The sequence below is a fragment of the Cibotium barometz genome, chromosome 37, assembly GCF_041138505.1.
Source record: "Cibotium barometz isolate CiBa-2024 chromosome 37, ASM4113850v1, whole genome shotgun sequence".
NCBI lineage: Eukaryota > Viridiplantae > Streptophyta > Polypodiopsida > Cyatheales > Cibotiaceae > Cibotium > Cibotium barometz.
The window spans coordinates 7,611,769-7,636,951 of record NC_141082.1 but is presented as its reverse complement, the minus strand read 5'-3'; the positions used below and the strand labels follow the sequence as shown (position 1 = coordinate 7,636,951).

Below are 25,183 nucleotides of genomic sequence, written 5' to 3'. Positions count from 1 at the left end.
AAAATTCCTTTTGGAACACCCTTCAAAATGTGGTGAAACATGAAAAAATTTGTTGGAAAAATTTTTCATCTTGAGAGTTATGGAAAATAGGTTTTTGGACCTCCTCTTCCATCTGGGAAGTTCCTAGCATAGACTTTTTCCAAAAAATATCTCTAAGGTTCACATGCGTATAGCACCTAAGCTAATTAGGACAAACGGACACCTGTTTGATCCAACAAAGAGTATGCCAAGCCTCTTGAGGCTATAACCGGCTGTGGAAAAGTATAAGAAGCAGAGTGTCTAAATGCTCTTAAGGAGCATTTAGACACTCTGACGACATGGCCACGATAGAGGGATTGCTAAGAATCACACAGTCATTGAGATCTATGCATCAAATTCACCTCCCAATGCCATTGGCCATGCTTATAACAAGCGTATCATCAGGTTTTACACGCCCTATCACTTCCATCTCACCGGGCTTTGGCCCCTTGCCTAATATTCTCGCAAATCCTATAAGTACCAACCCTTTCCTGGATGCCCACACCTTGGACATACTGACTAGTCTAGGAAGGGGGTGGCCCAAGGACTCACTCAGTCTCTTCCAACAAGAGTACTCACATACGGCCTCAGTGTGGTGAATCATACAGAAATACGACCGTACAAATTTTTAAAATTATGGGCAAATATGACAAAGCAACAGACCCTGTTCAATTCATTCAAATGTTTGAACAGAGATGTGAAGCCTTTGGAAATCCCAACTGCCTCACTAAGGTACATGCGTGAAACTTAGCTTAGAGGGAAAAGCTAGTCGATGGTTCATCACATTGATGCCGGCGATCAAGACCAACTTCAAAACCTTGAAATCAGCCTTTATACATCGCTTTTCCAGACAAGGTGATCGGTGGAGTGCAGTGACAGAACTCTATTCAATTAAGCGTCAACCAAATGAATCCATTAGAGATTTTATCCTTAGGATAAAACTCTTGGACGTTGTGAGTCATGGAAAAAATTAAATGATGTTCGATTAAAGAGATGTTTCATGATGGGCTTAAAGAATAATAGCTTATACAACTTGATCATTGTAACCAATCAAGAAACATTCGATCAATGTTGTAAAGAAGTAATACGTTTAGATGACAATATGCTAGAAGATGATCATGCTACGAGGTGTCCCTCATCTAAACCAAGTGAAGCAATGGCAAAAGAAAGATCGATCTCGCAATTGACATTCCCAAAATTTTATGCATCCTTGCTTAAAACCTTATAGCCAACATCTCTAAGAGAGGATGAAAACCTTCAAAAACCATACATTCGTAATGCCTTTAAAAGTGAGAAACGAAATGCCTTGTGTTGAATGCAATCACTACGACCATCCCAATCCTCATTGTGCATATACATGGCACTTGTTCTTCTATACTGCATATATTGTAAAACCTTTGACCATGATACTAAAAAATGTTCCGCTTCATCCACAATGGACTCAAAACCTCCATCTCCCGTGCACTAAACAGAAACGATCCAAAGGGTAGAAACTGCTCAGGAAGCAATTAATCAAACACTTCAGTATTTCTATTGTCGTGGACCTCACAAGGTGGTAGACTGCACAGTTTGGAATACTTCCATGTCCATAGTCACTGACACCTTTTGCGACCCATGTGTGAACGATGTAGCATTGATCACATGTTCCAAGATTGCCCAAGACGAGTTGCTTCAATGCAACTTGTCTCACAAAATACAACTCTTAACATCTTAAGTGTACAAAACGGTTAATTGTCCACGGTGCCCTTGCATGTGCTTACACGCTTATAAGCCAAGACACGAGAAACAATCAAAAGAAACGCAAAAGATGATACCTCAACATGGGTAGAAGAACATGCTTCAAAATAGAACCCAACAGAAGGAGCAAAACCTTCTAAAACCAAGAAAAACAAAGGACAATAAACTATCGAAACCAAGGTCGAATTAAAAGACAAAGAAAAGGAGCATGTAGAGAACATAAACTCAAAAGGGGACATAAACACAAAAGAGCCAAAAGCTATACATGATGCAGAAGCATCCACCTCAAAAACCACCACACAAACCTCAACACCCATATGTGCGACAAAGGATACAAAAACCCAAAAGAAAATTTGATCTCGTCGCATTGGTAAACATAATGAAAAACTGACAAACCAAAGAAAGTCAGAGAATGAAACAAGTTCTAGTACATCACTAAGTGAGGATGAAACAAGTTCTTACTCTTTGCTCATTGCACCACATAGACCAATCAAGAAACTAGAACCCACCCAACCACCCCAAATGGATAATAATGATCACATAACATATGCAGAATGCAAAAAGCTCAGGAGAGCATGCTTAGCTTGGTTGAATGTCTTATAGTGTCATCGGTTGTGATTGAGCCTCATAATACCAAACCTAAAATAGCAACTAAGATACAAAGCCTAGAGGAGTACTGCTTTCCCTTTCAAGAGGAAGACATATACTCTCTACAGAAGAGTCATTTAAAACGGATTGTACGAACTATATGCTTGAGAAAGCACGTGATGAATTTGATAATTCCCTTATAAGATTAAAACAGTCTCTCAAAACCTCATTTGGAGGAATACTCTTCTCTCATGATAAAGCCAGCATCACATCAGCACTTGCACCTTTAAGAGCTCAACCTAAGTTATACAAGGACATAACGAACTCCATAAAATAGAACTGTGAAGATTCGCAAGTTTTCAAACAGCCCTCATTAAGAATTGTCAAAGCCAGTGTACGCATTGGGTACTCTTGAAAAAGATGAGACCCAAACAGAGGATGAAAGTGAATGGAAATATGAAACAAAAATAGGATCTAAAGCTGAAATAATAACCGAAACACCCATGGTTCCTTTGGAAGATTCTATCATGGTATGGTTGGATTTTCCTACAAGCAATGATGTTAAGCGCAAACGCGCATTGATTAGCCCTCAAGCTAGTCATAACATCGTGACAATAGACACTTGGGTGCCATTGGGATAACCTAAACTCATCCCTACAAGCAATAGTCTTGCAAGAGGAGCGAATGGACAAAACATTGAAGTTCCAGGTTACTTTAGATACACTACTCAAACAATCGATAGCGATATGGAATTTACATTTCATGCTACCCTAGATTCCCTTGAGTATGATGTCATCCTTAGCGGAACTTGGATAGGTGAATCATTGTATTCAATAGATGAATCCATGCAAATAGTCACCTTGAACACTCCTGCAAGCAATGTAAAATTGCTATTACGAGAGGAAGAGACCTTGTAAGAGCTAGAACTTCCAAAATATCTAACTGAAAAGATCCCTAGGATTTTGGTGGGATTGAAAATTTCAAATAAAATCACCACATCTCAAGCACAACTTTATCCTACACGAGAACACAATCTCATGACCCTCAAGCTATGGGATTTGTTAGGTCAACCAACACTCACGGCACATCCTGGAAAGGATTACCTTTACACGAGACTTGAACATGCCATGTTTGGGGTACTTTGAACATACAATGTGTATTGAAACTAACCTCCTTACTTGCAAGTTTTTTGTGGTTAAGTATGTGTTGGAAGAAGATTTGATCTTGGGGCATAAATGGACTATTGCTACCCAAGCACTACTATGCTTTGGTAGCGATAGAGTCATCATGATGGTCAACAATAAAAAGTTGACAATACCATACTGCAAGGAAGAGGATCCAACTTTAATGGATATCTATGATGCTGAACACAAAAGGATACATGCCTCTTCTCCACCACAAAAGCCTCTCTAGACAATGCCCTACCATCTGCGTCAATGACCGACTTCGATAAAGCATCTACTCCTTCAACCCCATCATCCCCTACGAAATTAGATACCAAAATCTTGCAATCAGCAAAGCTATTCCAGAAGAAGTTCCCATAGCCAAACCATCTATCTCTAAAACAAGGAACTCAAAGGAAAGACCCCGAAACCTATGCATCTTCATCGACAAACCTCATCAAAGGAGACAACCACATGCTCAAAGGCCTCGTCAATCGACAACCACTCCACAAGAGACTCTAACCTCATCATCATCAATAATGTCCATGAGTCTCAAACTTCTAGCCTCTGCGCCAACCAAAGTCAAGGAGGGCCCAAAACCTTTCACATCAACCCAAAAGAAAACTCCACCAAGACTACCACAATCACGATATCTTAATAGTATCAAAATGTGGGTGAAAAAGCAGCTACTTGTAGCTCAAGGCTACTATGAAGGTGCCAAATTTGGGTGCCTCGACAATCTTATATCATGTGCTATATTTCCCTCAAATGTTCCATATAACAATAACAAATTAAAGAGCAATATAACAAGTGCTATATATAGTCATCACCATACATCTAGTTGCATTTGAAAAAAGTTAAGGTCTAATGGCAAGTGTGTAATACATAAGAGGTAAATGCTATATAGCACTTTGCTTATCTATCTAAGAGCTTCACATGTGATGTATTGGATGCTAAGTGAGAACAATCAAGCCAATGTATGATATGGCATTAATTATCACTCTAACAATCTAGCTAACATTGATGACAAGGTAGAGGGTTTACCTTTGCAGCATATACTTTCTTGGATAACCCTCATTGTTCTTTGGTGGACAAAGAGATCATAGCATTTCCTGTCATGAGAATATATTTTAAGTCCTCTAGAAAAATATTATTCATCCCCTCTTGAGTAATTTGGGGACGCCTAGATTACTCTTGCGTCATGCCGGCTAGGTTAATATCGTGGGTGATACCACTATAAATATTAATACGTGCGGTATATGACGTATGTTTGAGGCCACCTATGATTATTTCAGTTAGGTTTGTATGGCAGGGTGATTCCTGGGGTACTTACGCCTGGTAGTCATGAGTTGGTGATGATTTGTGCCTGTTTAATATTTGTGGAATTAATTTAATAATTAATTGGGCTTATATTTTCAGGTGATGAAGACTATGGGAATTGAAGAGTTTACTTTGGAAGAAATGTCTTGGATCATCACATTTCATTTTTGGCAAGCATAGTAGCTTGTAATCTTATTAAATGATTTTTCCATTTTGAACTTTAGGAAAGATACATTTATTTTTGTGGAATTTATTAAAGCCTATGGCTTTACCCTAGTCCCAATTTGACACTCTATTTTTATTAAAGAAGAGTGCCGTGCTCTCTAAAAAGCACATCTTGTATTTTGGGGGCTATGGCCTAATTTTGGTGAAAAGGAAAGCTAATAAAGAAATACTCTTGTGTGGGGAGAGGCCACGCACAAGAGGAGGAAAGATTGCACCCAATATGGTCTTTTTGGAGCTAAGTATTTTTGTTTAAGTGTTTAATTTTTCAATTGCTTTGATTTAGTTGAAGCTTACAAGCAATGGTTTTTATGATTGAATTAATTCTCTATCTTTCCACAATCAATTCCTAGAATAAGATTCCGGTTGCAATGGTATCAGAGCTTGGGCTAGGAGATTTGTGGAGAAGGTAGGAAAGGGCTTCAACTTCTCAAAAATCAAGAAAGTGCAGGAATTTATCCAGTGGACAGAAGGGTGTTTTGCAGGTCTTTACCCAAAGGTCAAAGATTCAAAACTAGATCTACTCTCAAACCCACTGACCACCCTGCAAAACCATCCCTCTTTATCAAAAAGCGGTTTTTCTAAATACTCTGTGAAATCAGAATCTGACCGTATGGATGAAATCCTCATAGCCAAAAACCTCACGGGTAACTCTCAGAAATCAGAAAGCTTCAGGGTTGAGCAAATCTATAATGGACGGGGGAGATAAATCCATGCAAAAGCCATCTTAAAATTCTCAACAAGCTTTTGGAGCAAGAGGCGCCCGGCGGCAGCCTGTCGGCGCAAAACGCGTGGAGAGAAGAAAGAGAAAAAAATTAGCTTCATAAGCTAATCACTCCATAATCTTGATTTTCTCTTATTCCTAATCAAGTTTACTTTTCCCAATCCCTATGCAAGTCACATCACTCCTTTTTCAACCTCTACTTTTCCCAATTTCCAAATTTGAGAAGAAATTCAAAGGTTTTCCAATTCTGAAAATTTCTGGGTGCAGAAAAGTGATTTACAGGTTTTAAAAAGCTTGGAAATTGCCTAGAAAAGGCTAGAAAATTCCGAAATCACTTCTGAAAAATTCTGAAAATTTCAGAAAAAATATTACAGAGTTTGGGCAAGGTTTACAGGACTGTTTCAGCAGGTTTCAAAGTGCAGAAAAATTATTTCATCAACAATTCGACTAGCCCAAGACTCTCGAATCACGCGGAATCGTTCGGGATTTGTTTGAGGCGACGAGAATTCAATTCAGCCATTGAACAACGTCTTGTTCAGCTTCAACCAAGATCGAATTGCGGGAGAAAAATAAGATAAGTACTCATTTTTGCTTTATTTATTTACATCAAATAAAGTAAAATTTTATTTATCTACATCATTTGCACAAGCACTATGGCCGATTTGCCTATCTCGCCATCAATTCAAGAGCAACTCCTTTCTTTACAACATCAAATTGTAGAAGAAAGAGAGAAGCGTATTGAATTGGAGAGACAGCTCTCAAATCGTAGACGCAAGCGTGATTCTTCGCTATCTTTTGATGACGAAGATGACACTATTCAAAGGGCTGTAAATGCTACATTGCAAGCACAAAGGTCACAAAAAGAATCCAAGATTAGTCGGAAAGCTTTCACATTTCAAAATTATGATGGAAAGAAGGATGCTAGGGTCATTTTAGCTTGGCTTAGTCAACTAGATGACTATTTTTCTGGAGAAAAATTTTCAGAGAAAGATAAGATTAAATGTGCAGTCAATCATATGGTAGACAGTGCAGCTTTATGGTGGAGTGTAGTTAAGCAAGGTCGTGACAAGCCAGATTCTTGGAAAAGATTTCAACGGCTGGTTAAAAAGCACTTTTTACCCTCATAATTCAAGTCCAAAGTTAGGCACCAATGGGACACTTTACATCAATTGGAAAAGGAAACTGTCACAGTATGTAGAAAAGTTCTGGAATACTTTATTACAGGTGCAGGTTGTGGATAGAGTTAATGAGAAGGATCAAAAAAGGAAGTTCATATCGGGCCTTAGATCTACCATTAGGGCCGATGTGAATATGTTTCGACCTCATTCACTATCTTCTGCAATATCTTTGGCAACTAATTCAGAACGTAAAAATGGTTTTCCTAAAGAGATTAAAGCACATGAGGGTACTTCTTCTAAACCATTTACTAAATCTTTTTATACTTCAAAGAAGATGTATAAACCAGGTTATGACAAAGGCAAGGACGAAGCTAAAGGCAACCTGAGTACCAATAAGAAAGTCAATGGTGGCAAATCGAAGACATCTCCTATCAAATGTTTCAAGTGCCACAAAGAAGGTCACATAGCACCAAATTGTCCGGAGCGTACCAAGAATTCAACCCCAGCAGCAGCAGCTCGAGTCAACATGATTGAAGAAGACGACAATGAAGAAGAATCATTCGAGCAAGAGGGTAATTCCGATCCAGATTACTCAGAACAAGAAGGTAAACCTCATGTTCATTCTTTGCTTAAAATAAAAGGAACGATAAATGGACATGAAGTTCTTATTTTGCATGATGATGGTAGTACACATGATTTCATTTCTGAAAAGGTACTTAGAGCATTAAATCTTCATTCTTTACCTACGCACTATAAAGTCAAAGCAGCATTTACTGGAACAAAGTATAATTGCATGCAAGTAGTGAAAGATTTGGATTTATGCATCAAACCTTTAACAGAAAAGAGGGATTTCTTAGTTGCACCTTTACAAGGGGTAGATATAATTTTGGGTATGCCTTGGAGACACAAATACAATCCTATTATAGACTATGACACTCATAGTATTTCTCTAAGGAAGGACAATGAAAATATTATCCTCCAGTGTCAAGTCAAAGGAGAAATGAGTCCTTTGTTGAGTCACACTCAAGCAAAGAGAGCTCTAAGAAAAAGAGACAAGACTTATATGGTATGGGTTAACCAGCTTGATGCTGAGTTGGACACATCCAAAAGACCAAAGTTTGATTCTTTTATCTCCAAATTTAGTGATTGTTTCATGGAAGATCTGCCTCCAGGATTACCTAAGTCTAGGCCAGAGGATCATAGCATTGATTTATTGCCTGGAAATTCCCCGCCTTGTAAAGCTCCCTATAGAGTCAACAATTTAGAGCAAAGAGAAATCCAAAGCCAAATAGAAGACTTGCTAGAGAGAGGCCTTATTCGACCTAGTAGTTCACCTTTTGGAGCTCCAGTACTTCTTGTTAAGAAGAAGAACGGAACTTACCGAATGTGTGTAGACTATCGTGCATTGAATAAGATTACTGTCAAGAACAGATATCCTATTCCTAGGGTAGATGATCTTCTTGATAAGCTTAGAGGATCAAAGGTCTTTAGCAAGATTGACCTAAAGTCTGGGTATCATCAAGTTCGTATGACTCAATCTGACATATTCAAGACAGCTTTTAGAACCCAAACTGGTCATTATGAGTTTTTGGTTATGCCATTTGGTTTGACCAATGCTCCAGCTACTTTCAGCCGTATGATGAATCGTATATTCCTTAAGTTTCAAAGTTTTGTTATAGTGTTCTTTGATGACATTCTTGTTTTCAGCAAGGATCGACAAGAGCATGAACAACACTTGGAACAAGTGTTCAATCTTTTGAGAGAAAATGAATTGTATGTCAATCCTGAAAAGAGTTCTTTCTTTCAAGAGGAGATTGAATACTTAGGACATATAGTATCAGCCGAAGGAATTCGTGTAGATCCTAAGAAAATTGAGTGTATTGCTTCTTGGCCTACGCCTAGAAACATACATGATCTTAGATCTTTTCTTGGCTTATGTAGTTATTATAGGAAGTTCGTCAAGAATTTTGCTTGTATTACCAATCCTTTGACTGAACTCCTTAAGAAAGCTACAAATTTCAATTGGACTGATAAGCAAGATAAATCTTTTGCAACACTCAAGAATGCTTTAACACAAGCACCAGTTCTTACACTACCTGATTTTCAAAGACCATTCTTTATAGTAGTGACTGATGCTAGTGGCAAAGGATTTGGAGCTGTTCTTATGCAAGACAACCATCCTATTGCATATCAAAGTAGAAAGCTTAAGCCTGCAGAGCAAAATTATAGCACTTATGATAAGGAATTAGCAGCAGTAGTGCATGCTTTGAAAATCTGGAAGCATTACCTAATGGGCTCTGAATTTCTTATCAAGACAGACCAACAAAGCATTAGGCATTTGCTTACGCAACCTCTTATTTTAGATAGACATATCAAATGGGCAGCTTTCATTCAAAGTTTCCAACCTATGATTCAATATCAACCTGGAAAAGAAAATGTTGTTGCCGATGCTTTGAGTCGAAGACCAAATATCAACAACATTTCTATAATTGAAAGTGAACCATTCGTTCTCATGAAAGAAACTTACGAAGTTGATCCAGATTTTTCTCAAATATGGATCAAATTGCGTGAAAACAATTGGACACCTCAAGGAAGTTATTCACATAATGATGGCTATCTTTTCTTTGAGAAAAGATTGTGTGTTACTCAACCTTACAGACAGCTTGTCTTGGAAGAGATGCACCAACCACCATTTGTGGGACATAGAGGAGTTTTCGCAACACTTCAAGTAGTTTCTCGAGAATTTTATTGGCCCCATTTGAAGAATGATGTAGCTAAGTTTGTAGCTGAATGTAACATTTGTCAAACAATCAAAAGCTACAAAGGCAAAGCTTTAGGATTGCTTATGCCTCTACCTATTCCTGATAGACCATGGGAACAAGTGTCTATGGATTTCATTACTGGCTTCCCTACTACTTTCAGTCACCATGACATGATTTGGACAATAGTGGACAGATTTAGTAAGCAAGCCTATTTCATTCCATGTAAAAAGACACTAACTTCTCAGCAAGCCGCGAACATATTTGTTAAGCAAATTTTTGTTCATCATGGTCTACCCAAAGTGATAGTTTCTGATAGAGATTCTAAATTTTGTAGTCACTTTTGGGTTGCTCTTTTCTCAAACTTAGGCACTAAGTTAGATTTTTCCACGGCATTCCATCCGGAATCGAATGGACAAACTGAAGTTACAAATAGCACTATCTTAGATATGCTTAGAGCCTATGTTTCCCAGCAACCTAGTGCATGGGATAAGTACATACACCTACTCCAATTTGCTTATAATAATACTCCTCATACTACTACTGGTCGAGCACCATTTGAGATTATCTATGGAAGAGCATTGCCTATTCCGGCTACTAGACTCTCTCATAAGATTGAAGCAGCCGACCAATATGTTAGAGACTTTGATCGCATTCTATCTGAAGTGCGTGATTGTATTCAAAGAGCTCAAGAGAAGTATACATCTCAAGCAAATAGGAAGCGCAAAGATTTTTCATTTCAAGAAGGTGATTATGTACTTTTGAGAATTGAAAAGCGTCGATTAAAGAGTGTGGACAAATTCCCTGCAGTGAAGCTAGCGCCTAGATATTATGGGCCATTTAAAATCCTTCAAAAGATTAATGATGTGGCCTATAGACTAGAGCTTCCATCTAATTGGAATATCCACAATTCTTTTCATATCCATCTCTTACATATGAGGAACCACCTCTTATTGAAGGAGAGGAAGAAGTCTTAGTTTCTGATGCAATCATTGACCAAGAGATAACAACAACAAGAACAGGTAAACAATACTTCAAGTATCTTTTGACTTTCAAGAATCATCCACAAGAAGATGCTAAATGGATGCCTGAGAAATTTTTCCGAGTTTACCCTGAAATTCTTCATTCTTTTCAAACCCAGCAAATCCGCAATTGAGGACAATTGCAAACTCAAGCAAGAGGGATGTCATGAGAATATATTTTTAGTCCTCTAGAAAAATATTATTCATCCTCTCTTGAGTAATTTGGAGACGCCTAGATTACTCTTGCGTCATGCCGGCTAGGTTAATATCGTGGGTGATACCACTATAAATATTAATACGTGCGGTATATGACGTATGTTTGAGGCCACCTATGATTATTTCAGTTAGGTTTGTATGGCAGGGTGATTCCTGGGGTACTTACGCCTGGTAGTCATGAGTTGGTGATGATTTGTGCCTGTTTAATATTTGTGAAATTAATTTAATAATTAATTGGGCTTATATTTTCAGGTGATGAAGACTATGGAAATTGAAGAGTTTACTTTGGAAGAAATGTCTTGGATCATCACATTTCATTTTTGGCAAGCATAGTAGCTTGTAATCTTATTAAATGATTTTTCCATTTTGAACTTTAGGAAAGATACATTTATTTTTGTGGAATTTATTAAAGCCTATGGCTTTACCCTAGTCCCAATTTGACACTCTATTTTTATTAAAGAAGAGTGCCGTGCTCTCTAAAAAGCACATCTTGTATTTTGGGGGCTATGGCCTAATTTTGGTAAAAAGGACAGCTAATAAAGAAATACTCTTGTGTGGGGAGAGGCCACGCACAAGAGGGGGGAAGATTGCACCCAATATGGTCTTTTTGGAGCTAAGTATTTTTGTTTAAGTGTTTAATTTTTCAATTGCTTTGATTTAGTTGAAGCTTACAAGCAATGGTTTTTATGATTGAATTAATTCTCTATCTTTCCACAATCAATTCCTAGAATAAGATTCCGGTTGCATTTCCATAAGCTTGCCAACCTCCGAGAACATTGTCTTTTGTGGATAGTTGTGGCTTTAATATGATCAACATTATCTCTTAGATGACTATGACATATTCTAAACTTTCGGATGCTTCCTGAAATCGTTGTTAGCTACATGTTGTGCTTCCTCCACCATACCCTTGTAATAATAAGCAAGAAGTGTTCCAACTATAGTGTACATTTCTTATATTGCATCCTTATGCATCACCATAAGTAGCCATGATCTTTGTACATTTATTATCTTTGCTGGGGTGAAGCATATGAAGGTGCAACAAAGTTAACACTAAGCATCAGAATACCAAACCTCCTCCTCTTGCTATCTAAGTTGTCATGCATATGGACTACTGTAACCATAACAAGTTGAGCAAAGGTTGCCCAATTCACCCTATACTTTGATTTATTTGCTAAATAAACAGTTGAGATGCAATTGTCCCAAGAAAATCCCTTTGCAAATGCATGTGAAATCTCCTTGTTAGTAAGACAAGTACTCTTACCTTGCGAGGAAGATAAGTTAAGTTTGTGTTGCAAAGTTAAGCTCTTTATGCAAGGACAATCTACAAGTTTAGGCAACCTCGTAAACCTTGAAGCGCAACAGCATCAGCTATTGTACAATTCTCTCTTTACATTGTAACATTTCATCTTCTACTAAGAAAGGGATTTAGAGCATGTTCAAAATTGAATCCCAATCTTTATCGCTAATGTTATCTAGCTCAATGCCCCATGGATTGACTCCATCCCCAAGAATCCACCCATGAGTCTCACAGAAATCCTCTAACGTCTTACAAAACTTCCATGGTTTCTTTGGGTGCATCTTAAGAAAGTTCATATGCCAAGAAGACCATGATTGCAACCGTTCCATCTCGCACAAAAGTAGCGAGAGAAAGTTCGAGATATAGTGGTTTGGAGAAGGGATACATAAAAAAGAGACTTTTGCTACTAAGGGAAGAATTGAAGATCCCCAAGGCAAATACGTGGGAGAAAAAGATTCGCGTGCTCGAAAAGATTGTTCAACTCATCATGCTTGATTATTGATAGACACAAACTATAAATTAGTTACAAACTTCCAAGTTTTCATTAAATGAAAATGCTATAATTTTGTAAAGGTCCTTCAAAGACCTATAAACCACTACAAAATGTGCCTTGTAATATGCTATTAAACCTATGCTAAAAGCACAAAACACATCAATGTTTAGTGCACACTTAAAAAGATCCCCACTATGAAGAGCCATTGGTACACGTGTCTGTTGAGAATCCCGAGAGACGTCTATGGGATCATTATTGTGACCATTTACAGTTAAGAGGGAGGATGGTCAAAGGTTTAAGCATTAGCTGGGATTAAAGCTCCCAGAGCCTATCAATTTGAAAGAGAGTCCTCGACTCAATTGTATAGGTTTATTATTTATGGACGATGATCAATTGGTCGCATTGAGAACAATGATCGTGTCTATCCCATAGTCACTTGCGTTGTTTATGCATATATCCACCACACCACCTGCTACAACACTATATATGAACATAGTTATCAAAAACCAAGGCATCCAATGCTCTAGTCTACACTTAGTGCCTCCTTAGTGCATCCTCCGTCTAGAGTCCATCTAAATCACCATCTAAACTCTACTTGATAATGCATGAGTGAATAGAACCATCGCATTATACCCAACACTATTGACACGATCATCGCATTGAGAAAGATGATCATATCTACCTCATAAAACCACGTATGTTATATACACACCCATCACACCACTTACAACACCATATATAGACAATGTTATCAAAAGCTAAAGCATCCAATGCATGTGAGTATCCACACCCTTAACACTTTGGATAGAGGTGTATATCCTCTATCCAAGGCCTATCTAGATCGCCATCTAAACCCTACTTAAGAATATACGAGTGGATAGCACCATCACATTATACCTGTCTCAAAATTTTAATTTATGTGCATTCTATATATGTAATGCAATACATATTTGTTTTGCATCCATCTTTTTATTATGCTATGTTCCTTTTCCGTCATCATCGTCGCATGTTGCCATTAGCAAAGGTTTTACTTGGAACATATTTAGATTGATCATATGAGTCCATGACACTATATAAGTAAACTAGCATTACATCAATAAAATGACTACTCTTGAAATGCATGAAGCTAAGTAAAGTAGGCTACAAGAAAGACACGAGTTCTTCACCATCTCTAATGAGCCCTACTTTTGTTTGGAGCTTACAAATGCGGAGGCTTCATATTTTGAACCAGTATGCTTCATTTAAACATCCCTTATCCGACCATTTTATTTCAAGTATTTACAATCACATGCACAACTATTTCTACTACACTTATGAAATGCTGACGACTTCCTATTCTGAAGTAGTATGCTTCACTTAAACATATTCTGAACTAATATGCTTCACTTAAAATATCACTTATCCGACCATTTTATTTCAAGTATATGCACCTTTACATGCACAACCATTCCTACTTCTAATATAATTTATTTGATCTAAAAGAGAAATCAAATAAAACATTAATAGTTTAGTCTAAAAGAGTAATTAATTTCTCCATCATAATTATTTGGCCATTTCTTGGATTGGGATTGCAAAAAGAAACTTAAGGGCATTTTGCTACGAGCTCGTCCACAAATTATGTGAATGAACAAGGACCAGAATTTCTTGTTCTCAAATCAAGAGGCAACATTGCCATTTAAAAGACCTTCTGCCAAATTTATTGATCTTCGATTGGTCTATCCAAATTTTGATAATGAAATGAAGCTTTTCTTGTACTTGGATTAGAGAAGCATTTCCCTTAAAGGCACCAACCTTTTGTTTTATAGGATACTTTCGAATTTAGCGTCATTCATATATCATGAAATTGAGTTCTCTATCCCATCTTCTAGAAGACAAGTTCTCTATTCATTTTTTTCGATGTGGTGGTTAAACATGAGGGGAAATTTTCTCTATTTATTTTTTTACTGTTGTAAATAAACAAAAGAGAATCGCCAAAGATTAGGAACGACTATTTTCTTTGGATAGGCTTTTCCTGCCTTTGGCTCCTTCTACCCTTTCATTCATAGGTCTCCATTAAACTTGTACTGATATACAAATGAAGAGATCTCGTACTTGGAGACATGGTCTGGAACTAGTGGCCCCTCTGGACGTACACCCAATAACCGCCATGCAACCTCTAATCATTATGCTATTCAAAGGATATAAGTTCACTAACCCTCTGTATCAGTCTTATCCTCTACATAGAACGACATGAATGACCCACCTTTCTTGGGAGGCCACGATAGCAGCATCAAAACGCAATGCGCGAAGAGGGCAATAGACTTTGACCATTAGTTAAAGATGTATAGCCAGAATCAACAGCTCAAAACAACAATGACATAAAACTCTTCAGCGGGATAGAAGAGACAGAGAACCAAACCGCAATGACAAGGCAGAATCCAATGAAGGGCAAGGCATGTTTAGTATTACTCCGCACAGAACAGTCACGAGAAATCGATAACTCAGAACCACAATGACAACCTAGATCCACGATGTACCAGTCTATTCATGAATTTAGAAGGATTAAAAAGGTGTGAATTCCACGCAAAACTTAGATAGTTGCGGCCAAAACACTGGGGGGATCCCTAATTATCATTAGGGTAGAGTTACAAGCATCCATCAAAATGAATATGGGAAAAAGTTGATATTAATAAAGCATTGTGGAGTGGGAGAAGTCAATGCCCGAACCACTACCCTTGCGACGTGGTAAAGCACATGCAAAAATCTGCTTCGGTGCCTGTGCTTTACAAAACAGAAAAAAATACTTAGGTGGTTGTATACATAGCCTTGGTTGGGTATATACCTGAGTTCAACCTTGATGTTTACCACTTCGCAAGGGTGCAGTGTTGTGGTGCGTTCTTGACTTCCTTCTCCCTACATCGTGTCTGGGTAAGCGCCAGTACAAGTTGGCATGAGACTGTGCGCGGCGGGGGGGGAGACGGGGGGGCGCACTGTTGTTAAGGCATACTGCTGAGGGACGAATCAACACCGTTCTCCAGTGCAGAGATTGACGATGTTGATTTCCCTCAAGGTAGTAGCAAAAAAGAAGACATTACGCAGGTTGGCACTGCATGCACGGGGCATCTCTGCGACTGCGCAAGGCGAGAGAGAGAGAGAGAGAGAGAGAGAGAGAGAGACACACACACACACACACACACACACAGACAGAGATCCCCTTTCACCACATGCTGTGACTGCTGTCATGGGTTGTTAGTCTCTTCACTCGGGAAAAGAACGCTCTTGATGTTGTGGACTGTGTTGCATACGAGAGTGTTGACAATGTTGATAGATTCTAGAGTTAGCTTAGATTTAGGCATGCTGTTGACGAGGAGCTGGAATGCCACGGTGACAAGAGACCCCCCCACCCTCGAGGGGCGCCCATTCTCGTCCAACAGGCCACGTGGCCTGCACTCGGGCCCATCTGGCATGATGACAAAGCCGGAGGGCAGGAAGGGCACCGATGAGAAGCTCGGGTCCCCGCCACTCATCACTGCGTCCATGTACGCGATGTCCACCGGTGCATAAACGAAGGAGGAGCCAGAGGCGTCGCTGCAGCACTCCTGGAAGATGAGCATGTTGCCACCACCTTTCATGGGCTGCATGCAAAAAAAAAAACAGTTAAGAGAAATCATTCATTAATAGTCCACAATTTTTCTTTAAGCAGTTGTTTTTTATAAATATGATTTCGTAATTAACTCTATTTTTTGGGTTTGTTGTTCGCTATAGATGCACTGCAGCAGTTCTACAGGAAAAAAAGACATTTTTGAATTTTAGCCTGTTCAAAAATTAACTAAAAGACGGTTACTGCACCACCATGGTCGATAGTCTTCAATTATCTTCAAAGGTGGTTAACGTGGTTGGTCAATTGTACATTGATGACGCCTTAGAAGTTGGGAATTGCAATATGACCTTGTACTTGAATTGGCAGAATATTATTTCTTTTTTATAAAAAAACAAATGTTCCAATATACATCCCCGCCTGGCAACTTCATCTTTATTGTGTTTTAAAATACATCATCTTTTATTGTGTTTTAAACTACAGAAGTTACCTCACATTCACTGGGAAGGTTACAAATTAGTGGCTAGTTTTTTTAAAAAAATTAATCGTGACTATCCCCTAAAGGCACTGCCTACTTCAAATGCTTTCGAATTTATTTAGAAGTCGGTTCTATTAAATAAATTGAAATGTAATGGATTTTCTTCTCATTGTAAGTTTGTAGGTCCCTATTTACAATAAATATTATTGACTCTCGGATAGCTAGCGTAAATATTGTTAGTGCTAACTAGTTAAACCTCTCTAAACGCGTCGTGCTTACCCGCAATAGCGAAACGTAGTTTCCAGGCTCTTGACCTTTAGAGACGCTCACCAGCTCGTCCATGGGGCCATTAAGAGAGAGAACATCCCACTGCAAAGGGAAAAAAACATCACAGCGCACGAGACTTAGCTCAGCCGGAGGAGACAGACGTTGCTTAGATCTTGAGAGCTTGGGTTCGTTGTTTAAGAAAGATGATCCTTAAAACGCATAGATAGTGAGAAAACTGCATGTCACCTGTTTGCGTGCGTTGGGGTTTGTGAGGAAATCGAAGACCCGCTGTGGAGAGACCGGCAACCAGATGGACGTAGCGGCGCTGAGGACCATGCCGGAGGGCTCATACGGGCTGACAGAGGAACTCTCGCGCGTCATCACCCTCACCTCATCCTCACCATTGCTTCCAGATAACGTTGTCCAGATCGACGAGGCGCTCACGCTGTTGCAAAGCTGCGCTGTCATGCGCTGCGCGAGCTTCAGCAGGCCCATCTTGCTAACCTCTTCGCTTGAAAGCCCTGCACGGCACATATACCCTTTTACAATGCATGTTGGGCGTAAGCACCGTAAACAGTCACAAAGCAGTATTAAAACACAGAACGTTTGCTCTGGTATTGAGAATACTTCGCATCAGCAAGCTGATGATGATGGCGCTGAACAGTACATAAAGCTTTAACCAAATGCGTACACTACCATCAGCATGAGTTCTGCGAAACAGGCAGGCTTGACCCACTCACTGTACCCTTATCGCATCATAAATCCTTTCATCATACATTAAATGTACATAAGAAGCAAGCAGAAGAGTAACATGCAGAGGGAGTTCATCAGAAACAGATTCAGGGCCAGGCTTTTACTATCCAATTTACTTCTCTTAAATGGGCGGTTGCTCCCAACGTTTTACGCACCTCCAGCTCGACTATTCGCCATCAACACTGCCTGCCGCTCGCATTGTCTTCTTAATGTTGACACCCACCGATGGGCTCCAAAAGCCATTCCGCTTATCACCAAGGGTCTGTAGAGATGGTGATGGGTACTATCATCGAACTCAGAATGCTCCACCCAACTCACCTGTTAACCCACATGATGACCCTAATTAGATCATTAACCTCTGCGGCCACAACCTATATTCTATACTCCAGGTCGTACGATGAGTAAAATATGAAGCCTACTACTATCTATGTTAAGACCAAAGCCAAACCCGACCCTAATTAGATCATTAACCTCTCCAGGTCGTACGATAGGTAAAATATGAAGCCTACTACTATCTATGTTAAGATCAAAGCCAAATTCTTATTTTTCTTACCTTGGAGAACCCATTCGGTAGCTGCTGAATCAGACAACCAGATGGCCGCCTCCTGTATTTGCTCGCTGCAGGGGGAGAATCCCCTCTAAGGTTATCAACTGACACGTCCACAACTGCCCATGTACCTTCTCCGAACATCTTACAGAAGCGCAGAAAGTAGAGCTGTCTCGTTGGTACCAACGGTGAAGGCACTTGAAGCTCGGCGAACATCTGTAGCCACAAGCAACGAAAATCCACTAGGCATCAGCACAAAGTAGGAAATTATTGGTTAGTTGATAAATCATGTCCTCTACTAGCTAGAAGTAACTTTTCAGTGCCAAGCCAAGCAAAATGCATGAGCATAATCCATGACCACATAAGCCCTACGTACCAATTCCTATCATGCATACCATTACATGTTCCATCATGCATGTCACTTAGATCATCATGCATGTCAATTAGATCAGACTTTAAGTAACTCAAAAATATATATGATCTAGAGTGACTGCCAGCATGCAGGCACAAATGCATAATTATATGCTAGCCAGATCCGCTCATGGAAGCTTACCAGCTGTAACGCGCCATTGCGAGAAACGGGGGTGCCAACAGTGATGACCTCTCCTATATCTCCTTTAGTGACAATGCAAGGGAAGAGATCCATCCAGCGGTTCTGAGGAACCAAAGCCTCACATAGGTCAGAACAAAAACAATGCTCTAATAGACTCAATATAAGGCATTGCCAAAGCAAAGCAAGCGGTCATACCACATCGATAAAAGATTCAACAAGGAAGTGGGCGTCCACCATGGCGACGCCTGTTTCTCTGGTAGCCTCTGAGCGGTAACCGTCGGGCTTGGGCCCGATACCTCGTGGAAACTGATTCAAATACTCGTTGAAATCTAACGTCTCCTTGCCGGTCTCAGGTGAGATGACCCACAAAGGTTCACTAGCGTATACCATCTTCATGAACTCTTCCATAGCAACTACGGCAAGCTCAGTGATCATATTTTTCTCTAACTGTGTGAGGAAATTAGGCTGCTCAGGGATTGCAGACCCCGCAAGCAGGTCACGGCAGGCACCACTCTGAAAGATACCAAGGGTGCTTGCCACCCCTACTAGAGCATCGGTGGGAGCAGCTGCAGTAACGTAAGGTAGCGCCGTGGTAGCATTAGAAACCACCTTCCCTCCAAACGACCTCCCACCGAGAGAATAAAGGCGCTCCAGCTGCTTCAAATGACTAACGGCTGATTATGCTTTGTTCAAGAGCATTTCAGTTTAATACCGATTACGACTCTCAATATGATTTGCCATACTAACCTCTTCTCTCATGCGCGCATTCTCGAACCTAATCTGCTGCTCTTCAAGGGACATCTCAATGGCGGTAGGACCTCCGCATGTCGGGCACGATGCGCTCCTCATAGCCTCGCGGATGGTAAAATTCTCCGCCCTGAGTCGCTCATTTTCTTGCCTGAGAATGTTGTTCTCATGGCGCTCTTGCTGCGCCTACACATACGAAAACAAAGGCACGCCACTGCTTAGAAGCCGAAGAATACTGCACCTCCTGCGTAGGAAGTCTTCCTCACTCCAACATGCTACCATAGACACACCATGAGACCGGCAACTCTACAGTTGTGGTCAAAAAACTCAACCTTCATCTGCGTGCGGCGATTCTGAAACCAGAATTTCACTTGCCGTGTCGCTAAGTTCAAACGCCTGCTCAACTCCTGTCTCTGCTTCTCATCGGGATGTGGGCACTCTTTAAAAAACCTGCGAAAATGTTCCAAACGCTGGCTCATCACAAGTCACATACCACCATGCCTAAATAAGACAACAGGTCAGACTCTGCTGAAGATATCCTTTGATAATAGCGCACAGCGTCGTGATTGATCAAAAAACGCACACGTGTCTGGCCCTTACGCTTCGAGTTCTTGGATAACCGCGGGGGCATGTCGATGGTATCGTTTCTTGTTAGGTCGAGCTAGCTCGGGGTCTTGCTCGTCGCCAGAAGCTCCCTCCATGTTGTCACTCCCAGACCGGCTCTCGTAACCTTCCTCCTTGGCCTTCACAGCTTCGTTATCACCCATCCTGCTAATGTCACGCTGCCCTTCCAAGCCGTGGCTCTAATACAACACCCAAGCAAAGCACCAAAAACCGAGTCGTAAAAACATGATTAGTGACTGAACAGCTCGTTAGTGCAATACATCATAATTGACGGCAAAAAAACATCAGACCCAAAGAAATCACAGGCAAACGTTATCGTTAAGTAGAAGAGTGCTGCTAGATTGCGATTTACCAGGGCAAGGGATAAACCGGACGTTGTGTAAACGTTCCTGGCTTGGCGCGACAACAGGCTCGGGCCAGTGATGGTGGGAGCTGCAATAGATCCAACAGGCATGCTTGCCGTCTCGCAAAACGCTCTGCTTGCAGATTCGCTAAATCCTTTAGCTCCTGGCCCACTGTTACTAGCTCCTGCGATGCCAAAACCCCCAAGCTTCATCACGCGCTTGACCTCACCACCAACCCAAGGGAGCGTGAGTTAGCAGCTCTTTGCCATTGTATTGGTGATGGTAACTCAGCGCAGGTTACGAACACAAACTAGCTATACACAATCTGCACTAATCACTGAGTGTGCTCACAAGGGGAGGACTCCGCAGTCAGTTAATTATTCTGCTATACATCAATCAGGAGGAGATATATGTAAGCGTTATGTGGCAGTGTAAGAGCAGAGCAGAGGAGGGAAGAGCCTGGCTCTTTGCGCACACGCAGCGATTCTAGTCTGTTGATGTGCAAGTCAAGAAAGGGATGGGGACGATGAGAGGTCCAAGGGATGATAATAATAGTGGGGAGTGCTTGCAGAGCCTAATAAATGAGAGGGATGCCCAAACTTAATTAATTTTAATTCATAAGGCTAAGCTTACGACCCTTAATAATATCAGATGGTGACATCCTAAATCGCTGCTTTAGTTATTATTTATTTAAATCTCTTACTAATCCTAAGGCCTTTGTCTTCCAACATAGTTAAAGAATATCCATGCACCCTCACTATCTCATTATTATATCACAATTAAGTAAGGGCTATTCTGGTCCAGACGTGGTGGCCCCTCGTGAAGATGGATGATTAAATTTCACAATCTTTGGATGGTAACCTAGTTCCTAGGGTGTAGAAAATGTGTAAACAGCTTCAGTTAATGTATATAATTATTATTGATTAAAAAAATTTGTAACCAAACATCGGTTTTATTTTAGACATTCTCTTATTTCCAATGTGTTTATTGTATATAATTCATTTAACATAGGAATTATATTAGTGGAAATTCTTTTTTTAAAGCAGCGTTTATATTCGAAAAGAAAAAAAAAATACAAGTTTAGAACTATCCACAGGAATGCTAGTGGAATTTCAAGCCCATGTTAGTGCATAAATGGTTTCATGTGCGTAGTCTTCTGCAGAAGTTTAACTTCTTCATGTACCTTTTCTTTCTCTTTAAAAAAATTAGAACTTCAGGAATCTGAAACAATATATTTGAAAAACTTTGCTTGAAACATAATTCAAGATGATATAGTAGCAAGGAGAAAAACTAGTGAGGATGAAAGATATAATATCATTATTGAATTATTTTACAAAAGTTATTCATTGATTATATTTTGCAGGGCTTAAAAAATATGAAAAATTAAGGAAAATACTCGGGGGTCCATAATATTTTTTAAAGGGGTCTATAATATCATTATAGATTGATTATATTCTCAGAAGGTCAAATAAGAAGATGTAAAAGGTTTTGTAGAAGGACAAAAAATATTGGGTGTATGAGTTGTAATTTTTAATTGCCCAAACTTTATATATATATATATGAAAATTTATTCAAAAAAATAATGAAAAATTAAGGAAAATTTCAGGGGAAAGAAAAAATGGACAAATATGTAGAAGTGAAGAAGAAAGTGTGAAACGTGAATATAATATATAGAAATTGGCCAAAATATATATGTATATAGGTCAAAAAAATGGCCAAAAAGATAATTTAACGAGGGTTGGCAAAACACGTTGAGAAGGGCGTGGACGGTGAATGGTTTTTGGAGGCTCGCCAAAAAACGCCACGGGGCGACTTTTAATTGAATGGCAAATCTTGGATGCGCCCTATGATTAGGCACTCAAAATAAAAACCCAGGCAGACAAAAGGGCCTCGGATACCAGATTCGCTCAAGATATCAAAGAGTTTTTCGCTCGCAATTATTAGTTTTAAGCTTCTAATTATTGGTTTTATCTGGAATATGCATATTGGGTTTGTGTTAAATTCTTTTAAAAAAGAAAAGAGCTTGTGAATCTGGATTCTGCCCTGTTGTGAGCCGTGGCCCGTCAGCCTATCCTAATTAAACTCTCGCTGGACCCGTAACTCCTGCCTCATTAACTCGCCTCCGGCCTCCTTGTCTTGTCTCTCCTGCATTAAAGGGATTCAATCAAGCAAAGATTTGCTAGGTTTTAAGGCCCTGCTGCCAACACCCAAAATTCCCCTCTCCCGCCTCCACATGGCCACAGACTTTTTCACCACCCTCGATGGGCGGTTTTGCGTGTGTGTGTGTGACAGTGGTGTGTGTATGCGTACTGTTAATTACTTTAATTAAGCCAGCTCTTACTCCCTTAACAACACCACTGGAGTGAATCCACTGGCTTCTTTCCTCGTATTGGTAATCACCTAATCCGTCGCTGCTCCTGTTAATTGTAGCTCTTAATCCTTTCTTTTTATTCTACTATGTAGCCGACCTTTCTCGTTTCGCAATTAAATAAACTTCGCACCTGTAAGTTATCTTAATTACAGCAGCTCTTCTTGCCCTTTTCCCGAAGACTTTGCTGGAAAGTCGCCATTAGCACAGTCCTCTCAGCCGGCGCATTTCCTGCTTTTTGGTTAATTTTCGTCTCCCGTTCAACTTCGCGGTTCAAATAATGCCGAGCTTTACGGGAAAATATTAAATATTCAAAAACTTGCCACGTCACTCCCCATGCTGCCACCCCACGTCAATTGAAACAATGAAATAAAAACTAACGATAATAATCACAGAACAATAATGCTACTAATGCACCCTTGTCTAATTGATATCTTAAGGCAAAAGGCTTAATGTAACGTTTCTTTTCTTCTATTTTCTAATATAATTCCAATCTTTTTTCAAAAAAAAACAATAATGCCACTGTCTCTTCTTCTTCTATAGACTATACACAACCCTAAATTCCTAATTACAACTATAATCAGAACTAATTAACAAGCGCTTAGTCTTGAAGAGCAGGAGCGTTTTAGGAGAGGGCCTCAGCGTTATTAAATATTGCAAATTCCCATGAATTAATTGAGTGTATATATATATATATTTCAAATTTCCATGATTTGAGTGAGATATAACCAGCATTGATGGGGGCTGTAGGCAAATCATAGACTCTAGCTTAATGGGCTGGCCAGCGAATTTTGAGTCATCCTTCGATTAATGAGCCCACATGCAGTAACTCTTCAAAATCGCCTTCAACACACAAAAGGGTTAAGGAGCGCTCCTGAATTACTAGTATTTATCTAAATTTCTAAAAGTAGAGTACGAAAATTGACGCTCACAACACCAACCTCCACTCTTAGCCTTACGTCTGTAGAATCTAGATAACCTTGTCCGAGCTGGCCATCTTGGTCTTCCTGATTTACCATTTTTTCACACAATTTTATCTGCACACGGGCATTGGCAATGGCTCCACAGTCCACAGTGCACACCCCCTTCTTGAGGCTAGCCTGCACCCACCTAGCCTGCATCCATCCATCCCCTCGCAAATAAATTCATGTGACCCTCAGCTACTTTTGTACCGCATTAACGCCCTGACGGTTATGTCACTCTTTACTTCTCTCTAATGCCAAAAAGCTCCTCTTGGTAGAGAGCCTTATTACACCTAGATTAGCCTTTCAAATCAACGACTTAATGCTGTCTCTCTTTATCGAGAACTTCACTTCTCCGCAAAAATTACAGCACTTAATACAGCGTGATCTCCCGAATTGACCTTTCCATTTTGCAAGGACTCACTCGGGACTCAGGAGTTGAGGCCATGGCAGAGAAGCCTTAAAAGTTTGCCGTAAACTTTTCTTAAGCATTTAACTTGAGGCGCACGAGATTTCATGTGGTTAATTTGAGGTGGAATGCCTCCTAATTAATGCTTACGCTTCTAACCCGTCAACAAAGTATGGATATATTTTTTTTTGTTAAAACGGTGGAATATATTAAAAAAATGTGGTTACAAGATCCCATGCGGAAGGTCCATGGGGAGACACTACGACCTGATGAACCCTTCAGAAAAAGGGGTAAAAACTCTGAAACTTCGAAGGTACGTGCAACAAAACAGAAACTGTGCTAAATCATATCATGATGAACAGTTCGGCCAGCCAGCACCAGTAAAGGTAAGGATCTTCAGAAAAAAGGAACAACAGCAACACTGTAGCAGAAAAACTCTGATGTACTAGTTCGAAAGACAAATCCTGATGACCAGTCTGAAGCACTCGGCAGAGGCCAACCAGCCCCAGTTGGAGCTTGACTGTCTTTATTCCGGGAGAGAGGATGGTAAAACATCATGAGCAAAAGATTGAGACCATGAGGGCTTAAGGAACCCCACAGAAGCTTTCCGATGCCTGGACGTAGTACTCGGAATTCTGTAGCCTTCTTTGACATTCCAGATGCAGCCCTTGTATCATAATTTCCTTTGTTTGGCCATGCGAGGAGCCATGGAATCTCTTCCATTTCCTCCAAGGTAGGTCTTGTCAACGGTCCACCTCCATGGGAACACCACTCGGCTGAAGCTGATGGATTAGCTTGAGTACACTGTCAAGAAAAATATAAAAGTGGTGATTAGTTTTAATTTCATATAGCGCTTCATTACGTTGCTTCCATACAT

The 25,183-nt window shown here is 39.9% G+C and overlaps 1 protein-coding gene across 1 annotated transcript; it reads right to left on the bottom strand.

Annotated features, from left to right (window-relative positions):
• Positions 1-15,305: 15,305 nt before the first annotated feature.
• Positions 15,306-21,090, bottom strand: LOC147616886 (homeobox-leucine zipper protein PROTODERMAL FACTOR 2-like). The gene is made up of 11 exons (XM_086776529.1): positions 20,576-21,090; positions 20,200-20,402; positions 19,932-20,049; positions 19,600-19,785; positions 19,048-19,506; positions 18,853-18,954; positions 18,306-18,515; positions 17,908-18,070; positions 17,246-17,520; positions 17,012-17,101; positions 15,306-16,291 (listed from the first exon to the last, which is right to left on the bottom strand). The coding sequence occupies exons 1-11, from the start codon at positions 20,777-20,779 to the stop codon at positions 15,896-15,898; spliced, it is 2,406 nt and encodes an 801-aa protein (XP_086632655.1). The 5' UTR covers positions 20,780-21,090; the 3' UTR covers positions 15,306-15,895.
• Between the last annotated feature and the right edge of the window lie 4,093 nt (positions 21,091-25,183).